The sequence below is a fragment of the Pseudophryne corroboree genome, chromosome 2 (assembly GCF_028390025.1).
Source record: "Pseudophryne corroboree isolate aPseCor3 chromosome 2, aPseCor3.hap2, whole genome shotgun sequence".
Lineage (NCBI taxonomy): Eukaryota > Metazoa > Chordata > Amphibia > Anura > Myobatrachidae > Pseudophryne > Pseudophryne corroboree.
In genome coordinates, this window is record NC_086445.1 from 638200289 (window position 1) to 638212525 (window position 12237).

Sequence of the window (12237 nt, forward strand, 5' to 3'; positions counted from 1 at the left end):
GTGTTCTATTGATTCTATGCACACATGCCGCTATTTTTTTGAATTTTTGGGTAATCCATTCAATAAAATACTGTATTCTGAAGTACATAATGTAAATGGCATTACCTCCATTTGTAATTCCTTTTATATAAAACTGAATTACCAGTGTAAACGTCACTGAGAAAAGTGAGCACTTCACAAATATCTGCTAACAGCTGATGTGTGTTTTGTGATGTGAGTCACATTACTATATTAATGAAATAAAAATAGACACATATATGGTATTAACCACTTGCCCTGCTTGTTCACATGTGATATGAACGAAGCCAGGAGTCTGTTACCGGGCTTGGACGCATCACATGCGACCAGCTTCTCCCCCAGCGTCCGCAGCCCTCCAGAGCTGCCTCCACTTGTGCCCCAGATCTAACAGTGATGCAGCGGTCTCTGACACACCCTAGAATGCCTTGCTGCATGCATTTTGGAGCACATGCTCTGGGGATGTTTGTTCCTCTCCCTGCACAGTTTAGCTGATCTGTGCGTGTGCAGAGATCAGCTGCAGCAGTGGGGACTGATACACATGTTCCGCTGCGCTCTGTATAGGGAAGAGGGTGCAGTATATAGTCATAGGAGTGGGGGAGAGGGTGGGGTGGTAGCCTCCAGGGGGATCTGTAACCAGTGGGGATGGGGGAGGAGAAATATAAAGAAAAATTATGCTGGGGAAAAAGGGTTAATGGGGGGGGGGGGGGGTATGGAGGGGTGCAAAACACCCTCTAGATGTAAAAGAATTTTGGGGGGGGGGGAAATCATTTATTATTAAAAAACTTTTTCAATTTTAATATGTACCCAAAAAAAACAAACATCAATGTATGAGCAGTTTTGTGGGGGGGAAAAATCATCCGCTAAGTGGTTAAAATAGCCAACAATTTGAAAAGATCAACAGAAAAGCTGTATGGTAGCATAGAAACTGCAGCCAGTGATCAGGACAGCACTATAACACTATAAGTCACCTCACAATTCACCCCTCAGCCTCAGGATCTAACCCACAACATGCTTAATCAGCCTCCTGTTATACTTCTGGTTGATAAAGTTGGCACTTCAGTCCAAATTCCAATTGGATCCCTCTCAGGGAAGTCTGCAATAAGAAGCCCATAGGTTTCTATTAGGCAACGCCAACTATAGATGGCGTTACCTACCGGATCCAAGCTCCGTAACGTATCGCATTCTGGAGCTTGGTGCATTTTTGCAGGTTTGGACGCATTTTTAGCTATGGTGTATCCCGCACAAAGTGTGCAGCCAGAGATTGTGGTTTCACATCATTGAATTGAATTGCCTCCCATAAATGTGAATACTTAGAATGTATCACAGATTTTATGGAGACAAGAGTGTAAATCTTCTTAAACCATAATGCCAACTAAAACCTGTCCTCAAAAAACATTCAGTAATTGCATATGTATACAGAAACTTGTCCCTGTAATTGTAAACCACAAGATTGGAAAAGTATATGTATTTGTACAAATGTCTGTGCTTATGTATTTATGTTGTTATATTTATGTGTGCTGGTGTGAATTCATTTTAGTGTTGATAAGGTGTGATGTAAATAAACCTTTTTTTATATTTCTCTTTGCATTGGTGCAAACAGTATAAAATTGTTTCTGCTACATTTTTCTTCTGATGATTGTTTTATAGTTTATAATTTATTATGTTTATATGTTATTACTTGTAGATCACCTCGCTATCAGGCCACATGATGAACCTTCAGACCAGAGCAGAACGAAACGAGATAAGACCTGGCAAGAAAGTACACAAAGGGACTCTCATGCTGTGGTTACTGTCATCATATATCATAGTTTGGGAATTTTACTTCCTGAGAAGTGGGATCCTGACAAGAGGAGTCTCAGGTAAAAACAGAAAATGCGGCCAATTACAAGTCATATAGCTCACATCCTTTTTATTTCTACATTTACATGTTACTTTATTTTGTCTGTTAGGATTCCTAAACGCCCTGTAATAAACTCCCCTGTGGTGAGTATTAATATTTATGGAACTGAAGGTGGTGCCCTGGATCAACCAATAACCGTGCAGTTCAAACTCCGAGAGACACAGGAACGATCAAAACCTATATGTGTGCATTGGAACCATTCCCTTCAGTAAGTAAAAAATGTATTTTGTTTGGGTTTGATTTCTGTAAAGATACCCGATGCTATTACATGTGTTGCAATTTACCCTAGCTGTATACATAACCATCACTTTGTTTCATTTCATACATTTGAAATGTGGCTCCATTTTATCTTTCAGACTACCTATCACAGGGGGAGGCTGGTCAGCTCGGGGCTGTGAGCTGGTCTTTCGGAATGAAACACATATTAGCTGCCAGTGCCATCAGATGACCAGCTTTGCAGTCTTAATGGATATGTCTCGAAGAGAAGTGAGTAAATTTGACTGAATAAATCTTGTAAACACTTTTTCTAATCAAAATTGTTCTCCTATATTGTATCCTTACATGGTTAGGACAATTTATTTAAATTATGAGCAAAACTTATATTTCAGATAGTGATAATGAGACAGTTATGAGAGAACACCACCAGATTGGCCATGAACTGACCATAAATTTATTGGCCATGCGCTGCATTGGTAGAATTCCTTGTGGGACTCAAGGAGTTGCTGGATTTTTACGTATTTATTTCTTTAATCTGTGGCCAGGGAACATCAGGCCATCCACTTGACTCACCACTGGCTCTTAACTACCAGCTCTTACCTCCAGCATATGACAGTTGGCAGAGATAGGGGCACTGAGTGTCCCATGCAGCAAATAATCCAGCTAGTTTGGATGTTTGATCCCCAGCTCACTGCACCTCATAGGGATTGTGTTTATGTGGTAATTTATGCAGATATAGGTTGAATATACAGTTAAGGGTTCTGTGCAGTGTATCACAGTAGCCCTTTGAACACACAACGGGCATTATGAGATTATCAGCCCCATAGCGGTTTCTCCATACTTCATGACTACATGGATGAGTAGTATGGATAGTGTAATTGTTAGCATTACTGTCTTATAGCACTGAGGTCATGTTTTGTTTCCCAAATGGCTCTAACTGTGTGGAGTTTATATATTCTCTCCATGCTTATATGGGTTTACCCCAGGTACTCCAGTTTGCTCTCATTTCTATGATGTAAAATCACTTTGCAGCTTTAGTACCGATCAGAGAACTGTATACATGTGCCAGAAAAATTGAGATAGTAACACGTAGGTCTTCTTTTCAATCGGAGTACAGCAGCTACACAACTTGTCCTGGACTTCACAAGCTCTCTGAAGTACTGTGTTGGAGTGCACACATTGGACCTGATTCAAAAGCAAGCAACTGGGTAACTGGGTAAAACCATGTTGCACTGCAGGTGTGGTAGATGTAACATGAGTACAGAGATATATATTTGGGTGGGTTATATTTTATTTGTGCAGGGTACATACTGGCTGCTTTTGCATGTGCTGGACAACTTTATTTTTACACTGCAATTTTTGATTTTACTGGACAGCTTTATTTTTACACTGCAATTTAGATTTCACTGGACAGCTTTATTTTTACACTGCAATTTAGATTTCAGTTTGAACACACTTCACCCAAATCTAAATCTTTCTCCATGTGTTACATCTGCCCCATCTGCAGTGCACCATGGGTTTGCCCAGTTGCTTGCTTTTTTGCTTTACTTATAAACATGATACAGGCCCATTGCCTCCAGAACAATGATTCACATTTTTCTAATACAGTACTGTATTTGCTGGTGATGGAACCCTGTCATTGATGGTACATTGAACTGCATTCCACATGGGCTCTATTGTGTTCAAATCCAGTGAATGAACTCATGATGAAAAACTCAGAGGAATGCTCCTTCAGACATAATCTGGTGGCATGTTGTCATGCTGAAAGAGCCTGACTGAGTGAATGCATGACATGATCTGCAAGGATGTTTACATAGCATTCACTGGTCAGTGAGGTCTGCAGATATATCAGGGGTACTAATGCCTGCCAAATGAAAACACCCCACATCATAACAGAGCCACTGCTAACCTGTACTGTCGCTTGTTGTCATGTGGGGTCTATTGCCTAGTAGGGGTTTCTCCACATATGTATTCGTCCATCTGCCCAAAACATTTGTAACCTTGACTTGTTGGACAAGGCTACATTATACCAGTCATCTTGCATCCAGTGGTACTGTTCATGAGCCTTGTGCCATTAGGTCAACAATGGGACTGAGTGGGCCATTGACTCCTGTGCCCCCTAGAAGAATGGGAATGCTGCACTGTCTGATCACTGATGCTACTTATGACCTTAGAATTACATGTTGCAGTTATCTGCGCCAATGTCGCTTGCTGTGAAAATCTAAATTTTGTGTTTATTTCAGTGACCCATCTCTCTGGCGAGGCAACACTGCTATTTAAACTGGAGCATAGCATTTAGCTGTGTCTCCATTCCCCCTCCTCTTCAGTGGTTTAGCAGTTTCTTTACAGCAGCCATCGAGGAGCTTCTCACTAGTCAGTCAGTCTTGTGGAAGTGAAGTCAAATCCCGCGAGACACTGTACCAGAACTGACAGTGTCTGGTGCCATGTTGAAGTTGGCACTCAGTACACTCTACCGGCTCCCTGCCCAGGCTGCTGCTCCGTGACTGGTCAAGATGAGTCCAGACAGATCACGGACATGGTGTATGTGTTCCACTACCCCCAGTGTACTGTACCTATAGTATCACGGGGGCATAGTAGTAGTGTGCACACGAGGGTGGGGGGTGTTTGCCAGCAATTTTATTAGGGGGGGGGGGGGTCCCTGCAAATTAGTTGCCCCTGGGCCCCCATTAGCCTTTATCTAGCCCTGTCTACCACCTACCATCAAGTTTCGTTCAAGGTCACTTAAATGATTCTATACTGCCATTGCTTATATGGCAGTGATTTATACAACAGATTGCAAAGAAATCTGCCTGTATATTCAACTGTGTGTGGCTGTCACAGTTTTTTTAGTACATGAAAGTATTTTGTCACTTTCTGGGTTGCTAGATATTTTTTTCTCTTTATTCATCCACCTTCCTATCTACATCCCCCGTTTTCTCCTATGTTCCCATATTCCCCCCAATTCTTCTCCCTTTCATCTCCCCCTATTTCTACCCTGGTTCCACTTCCAATTTCTACAGTCTCCCCCTGTTCATCCTGTCCCCCTATTCCCCCATCTACCCCTATTCTTCCTCTATTCCCCCAGTCTGCCCCTACTCAACACCTTGTTCCTCTCATATTCCCCCATTCCTCCAGTCTGAATCTATTCTTCCTCCTGCTCCTCCAGGTTCCCTCTCTTCTTCCCCTTACTCCTCTATCTCCCACCCATATAGTTTATATTCGGTCTTGACCTATTCTTACCGCTATTCCTCACATCTCACCCAATTATTACCCTTCTAGTCTCTCCCTGTTCATCCCCCTATTTTTCCCATCTTCCCCTATTCCTCTAGTCTCCCCTTTCTCATCCCCATATTCCTCCTGTCTTCCTCTATTCTTCCATTCTGAACCTATTCTTCCTCCTATTCCTCCAGTCTCCCTCCATTCCTTCCCCTTATACTCCATCTCCCGATGTTCCTCCCAACTCCCTATATTTTTGCTCCTATTCCTCCTGTATCTCCCTATTCCTCTACTCTCCCTCTACTCTTCTCTCTGTTCCTCCCATCCCCCCATTCCAACCATCTCAATATCTCTAGTCCCCCTCTATTCTTCCCTATTCATCCCATCTAGCCCTGTTCCACCCGTCTCCTCCGATTTCCTCTGACTCCTTCTGTCCTTCTCCAATTTCTCCAATCTCACCTTATTTTCCCAGTTTCTTGCTATTAATCCACCTATTCCCTCAAACTCCCCCTACTCTTGCCATATTATCCAATACCTCCCATCTTCCTCTATTCCCCAGTTCCCCCCTTCCTCCTGTCTTCACCTATTTCTCCCATGTACCCGTATTGCTCCTCATATTCCTGCTCCTATTCCTTCAACTCTCCCTGTTCCTACATTTTCCACCTATCATTTCCCCTAAATCTCCAGTGTTCTTTATTCTTCTCCCTATTCATCTCCCATTCTTTAATTTTCCCCTATTCGTTCCCTGATTCCTCCCATCTCCCCCTACTCTTTCCATATTCCCCTATACCTATTGTCTCCCTCTATTCCTCCTGTCTCCAACTATACTTCACCCTATTCATCCTGTCATCCCCTATTCCTCCCACTATTCCTCCTGTCTCCCTGCATTCATTTCATGAAGATATTTCAAGATGTTAGAATTTAGGAAGTATCATGGTAGTACGTATTACAGGTTGAGTATCCCTTATCCAAAATGCTTGGGACCAGAGGTATTTTGGATATCGGATCTTTCCGTATTTTGGAATAATTGCATACCATAATGAGGTACCTAAATCTAAGTGATGGGACCTAAATCTAAGCACAGAATGCATTTATGTTACATATACACCTTATACACACAGCCTGAAAGTAATTTTAGCCAATATTTTTTATAACTTTGTGCATTAAACAAAGTGTGTCTACATTCACACAATTAATTTATGTTTCATATACACCTTATATACACAGCCTGAAGGTCATTTAATACAATATTATTAATAACTTTGTGTATTAAACAAAGTTTGTGTACATTGAGCCATCAAAAAACAAAGGTTTCACTATCTCACTCTCACTCAAAAAAGTCCGTATTTCGGAATATTCCGTATTTCGGAATATTTGGATATGGGATACTCAACCTGTATATTATTTTCATTTTTTTAATGCATGTAGCTCTGCTCCTGGATGGCTAAACTTATTACAGCCATATAGTTTTTGTTCAGGACATAATAAACTTTCCAGACCAAATTACAGTACCTTCTGAAATCCAGATTCTTTGCAGTGTTCTACTAAGACGGGGAAGTGGGGCATGAGCAGTGGGGAAAACCATGCCTGAGGCGGCACCAGTCTAGGGGCAGCACAACTGAGGCCCTCACCTGACCTACAACTCCCATTGGTTGCTTTTCAGTAATTGTTTGCAAAAGGTGAAACAAGCATCGTTCAGTCCTCCATGCAACTCTGTTGTCTGTTGACTGATAGTGGAAATGGAAAACCAAGGGATATTAGAGGCGGAGAAGGTATTATCGCTGTATTGTGGTCACTTAGAATCTGTTTGTACTTGCCCCTAATCCTCCCATCCCCGAATACTTTTGGAATTGTATGGCAGTCACTGGAATGCATTTTTTATTACTGTATGATGGTTATTGAAATGCTCTTGGTATTGTATGGGGGTACTGGGATGCGCTTTGCACCGTGTGGTGCTTACTAGAATGCTATTTGTACTGTTTGCGGTCATATGGATGCTTTCTATATTGTAATGTACCTATGGTTAACAGTTTGCTAACCCAACCAACATTTATGTTGGGTTCTGTCAACAGTTGATATGTTCCCACCTGCATGAGGCCACTTTCAGAAATATTTAATACGCTAAGAAATCCATGTCGCTCAGAAAGCTAAGCAATAGCCTTTAATAGCAAGGACATTGAGGGGTAGATTTATTAAAGCTCCAATCAGATTCTAGCTATCATTTCTCTATTGCAGTCTAAAAAATGATAGACAGCATCAGATTGGTAACTGTGGTCAACACCACCACTTGTCTGTTTTAGAAGCCTTAATAAATCCACCAATGAGAGAGTAGAATGTAAAGAAATCTTACGATAAGAATGAGTTTGATGCATTCTGGAAGGCAGTCCAATAGGGACAAAAGAATGGAGCGCTAATTCCGAGAAGCAGAGAGATAAAAATAAAACTGTATTGTAAATCTCCACTTTAGACTCAGGATGGCATAGATAACTGTTGCTGAGAGTAGACCGTAATACAAGTGCATTCAGGTAGAAAAGTGTGCATACAAGTTTCTGGGATATAGATATGAGTTTCATGAATTGGTGGTCAAACAAAAACATAACTGCAATGTTTAAACAGTAAATTTGTGGCCATGTCTTTACATTGCGTGTTTCTTATCTAGCTGCATTGCCATATCACATTAGAAGCATTACCACTTGAACATTGCCACCATTGCTAGTGCCTTGATCGTGCTCAGTGTACTGTATGGGAGACTGAGTGATAGTTTGTGTTGCAGAGTCTCCAAAATTATACTAAAGTGATTTGGGGACCTGTGGCCCTTCTCCGCTGGTGATATGGCAGGCTACTGAGCTATATATAAATAATTAGAAAGGTGTATTGTATAACAGACAGAGTGATTTAGTATTAATTGTGAGCATAATATTAAGCCCTGCTTAATACCCCTGGCCCACAGGAGCACAGGGAAAAAAAGGGAGGGTGCATAGTTCGTATATGCAAATATTTTACAGAATACAGTACAATATCAAACCATAGCAGAACACAGAGTGCAAGGTAACAATAATAGGCAGAGGGGTACAGTATTAACCGTGATATTAAGCTTTGCCCTTGCTACAGTATCTCAGGACTTGAGGATTTGCAGGTCTCCAATCGTGACACTATTTGGTACATATCAGTTTTATACGGTTAGTAGGCTCTGACATATTTAATGTGACATTAATATACTGTAATTGCATAAAAAATATATCTTTCTCTTCTCTTATTAATTTTTTCAGAATGGAGAGGTGCTCCCTCTACGCATTATTACATACTCCTGTCTATGGGTGACATTAAGCTTTCTGCTCCTCTCCTTGCTTTTCCTGTCTATCCCACGTTCATTACATTCCAATCAACACAGCATCCATAGGAATCTACTGCTCGCCCTTCTCATGTCTCAGCTCAGCTTTCTGTTGGGAATCAATCAGGCTGATATGCAGGTATGGGATGTATATGTTTTAATGTGTCTTGTATTTTTTATTTTTTTTTAATTGAGAAATTGTTATTGGTTTTTATAAAACAGAACAAAAGATATAGAAAAAAATAAGAAAGCAAAACAGAAAATATACAGAAAAAAACGTAACTTACATGTAGCGTTATGCAGAGTCACAAGTGCAGAAAACTTCACAGAAGGAAAACAAGCAAAAAGTAGCATTCCGTATTAACAGAAAACATAACATCATATAAATACCCATTGAGGAGTAGAAAATATATAAAACAAAGAAAACAAAGCAATGAACAGGTAATAGCACATTGATATACAAATACATATGAGGGCCCCAAATGACTATACAGGGAGAAGAGTGAGTAAAAACAAAAGGTATTCCACTGCACCAAAGCAAAATAGCTAACATGAAGGCTGTGGGGCAGGGAGTCTGCAAGCGCTGGAGAGTATTTGGATTGTTGCCACTGAAACCAAATATGGTCAAAGTTAGACTTTGCTTTCTGGGCAATATACATATATTTATCATGACACACAGTAGTGTTAAGTAATGAAACCCAGGCCATGGACTCAGGGCCCGAGGCAGCCATCCATGCCCAAGCAATGCAGACCTTTGCCAATGAACATAGATTAAGAACATACTGCCTAGTTTATTTGTCAAAGACGTTTTTGGCCAAAATGCTAAATCCATCCAGGCCAGAGTATAAACCCATAGAAACATAACAGGCACATGAGGTGGCGGGAGTACCCATAGTACACAGAAGAATAGTCGGGAATAAAGTCCAGAGCCAGGGTATACTGTACCTGATAGACTGAGGCCTAGTGCTTTTAGTACATCAAATGGATCTTTATGGTGGCTTCTACTATCTGTCATAATAAAGGGTGTGTTATTCTTTTTTAATACACAGGCTTTCCCGAATGAACCAATTGCAAGTGATGACATTATAGCTATTTCTACAGATATTAATTTCATCAGTAAATAATATAAGATGGCTACAGACACAGTAACAAAGCTTGAACAAAAAAGTAATTAAGAAACTTGGCAGGCAACCTACAGTACATACTTAATGAACAGAAAACATTGTTCTGTTTATATTTTAAGGTTTAATACTGTATAAATAATCCATTTTATTCCAGCCAGAGTTTTAAACAGCCAATTATATCTGATAGCAGTATAGCAGTCATGTATGGATACTGAATTATGTCAAGAATTCCTTTAATATAAACAAAATTTATGTTACTATGAAAAGATTTTATTTGCTTTCTATAAAGTTATTCAATAATGAAAGCATTAAAAATATAAAATTGGTGTAGTGCTGAAATGCTAAATAATATAGTCAAATGTGAATATTTTATTAAAAACTCAGGTGCATTACAATGCTGTCCCATATAATTTATCTATTGGCGTCATACAGAAATGTAGATTTTATTTATTTTTCCATATTTTTCAGTAAGATGCACTGAACCATAAAAATGTATTGATTAAAAAAATCCAAATCGTTCAATGAAATAATTAAACATATTCAGCATGTAAAATGAGAGATACAGTACTATGCCATAATCTATCCATATATAGTAAAGAACAAAAACAGTACACACCCAATTTTAAATACAGTAGTTTTGTAATGCATATGTAATTTATGAGAAATGGACTTTGGCAATCATTTAATGTTAAATTACAAACACTACAGGTGAAATTTTTTAGAACGTCTCCATTTTTCTTTGTCCTTTGTTTTTTATATAATTTACTTGGTTTAAGAAATAATTTGTTGTTAATTTTCTGACTCCTCAAAGTAGCCACCTTTTGTAGATATAACCACCAAATAAACTTGTGGCATTTTTTCTTTACAAGAAATTAAATATTGTTTGAGAAGTTCTTCCTAACTCTGTTGAAAAAGTTTCCATAAATGTGTTGCACTTACTGACTTGCTATAAGATGTACCCTTGACCAACTAGAAGTAGAGCAGAGGGTATTGCATGGCAGTGCAAAAAGATCCCCAGATCATCACCCTTCAACCTGAAGTTTTGACATTTGTTCACGTCCATAGTTGAAGATAGAGCTCTGTGGAAGTGGTTCCTACCTATTGTGGCATCGTTGACAGCATGTAATGCACTCATTCTCCCTGAAAGTTATTGAAAAGTAGGGGCTTTTCAGTAAAACCCAAACTTCACAGATACTCGATGCACCAAAATAAACTTGTAGGGGGGTATTGAATTGTTTGAAAAGTCAGTTGGAAGTCTGTTTTCACCGGCTTTTCAAACAATTGCATTCTACCCGTAGAGTTATGTGTAAATAATCCAATTATATTAAAATTACAAGTTGCATAAAGTACACTTGAAATAAAGGCATTTGTTAATAGCCGAGGTAGTTACGTGATGGTCACAATACCATCTCAAAGCCTGGATTCCAGAGTCGGTATAGTAACCGGCGGTCTGCTGCCCACCAGTCACGCATACTCAACACGTTAATAGTTAAAAATTTTCAGGGAAGTACTGCATTTCCAAGGAGCTTTTGTGGATCTAGGGATGATCTGGTGGGAATGTGGGCAGGTGTGCCCTTGCTGTCCTGAATTTATTATTACCTCAAGGATGTTCATCAGAATTAATTAGGAAAATGTTCACTGAATAAGGGAAGATATTAAAAAAAAGAGTACTTGGATGTTGACTTTTGCAGCTATCTTAGTAACCCAACATGCCAGGTAAATACAAATAAATAGTAAATGACTGACAGTGTAGCAAGCAGAATGCTTATTACCATTTATTATTTAGTGCCAGCTTGTTACACCTTACAATTGAATGCTTTTGCTGTTTACTGATTAACTCAGCACAAACTGAAAAAATTATGTTTATTTTTCCCCTGGTCCTTGCATTTATTTTTTCTTCGGAAAATATTTTAATTTTCTCCTTCTCTGTTCTTATATTTCCTGCCATGTTATCCTCTCTTTCAGTTTGCCTGCACTATCATTGCCATCCTGCTCCATTTCCTCTCACTCTGTTGCTTTTCTTGGACATTCCTTGAAGTTCTACACCTATATCGCAGACTGAGTGAAGTTCGGGATGTCAACGGCGGCCCGATGAGGTTCTACTATGCCTTGGGTTGGGGTGTGCCAGCCTTTATAACTGGTCAGTCTAAAAATACTAATTTTAATTTGAATACAAGATATTTCTAAATCAGACAGTGAAGATATCATGGGTATACACTGTGATCTCTTGCAGTGTATCGGCCTTGATATCAGCACTCCTCCCCCGGGGAGGAGACATTTCCTTTTCCTTCCCATCTGAAGGAACAGGGAAAATGTCTGTAATTCGGCTGCGGTGGGGCATACGATGATGCCCAAATCGCACACATACACGCTGCAATTATATATAATTGTAGTGTCTATGCCCAGCTTAAGTAGTAATACAGTAGGTGTAC

The 12237-nt window shown here is 39.7% G+C and overlaps 1 protein-coding gene across 2 annotated transcripts in view; it reads left to right on the plus strand.

The window, feature by feature from the left end:
- The window catches only part of LOC135041525 (cadherin EGF LAG seven-pass G-type receptor 2-like), a 407444-nt gene that overhangs the window by 268963 nt on the left and 126244 nt on the right, over positions 1–12237 (plus strand). For both annotated transcript variants that reach the window (XM_063954943.1, XM_063954944.1), the window contains exons 22-26: positions 1703–1877; positions 1968–2126; positions 2275–2404; positions 8620–8820; positions 11771–11945. In XM_063954943.1, the coding sequence (XP_063811013.1) occupies positions 1703–1877; positions 1968–2126; positions 2275–2404; positions 8620–8820; positions 11771–11945 (840 nt within the window). The remainder of the gene's footprint in view (positions 1–1702; positions 1878–1967; positions 2127–2274; positions 2405–8619; positions 8821–11770; positions 11946–12237) is intronic.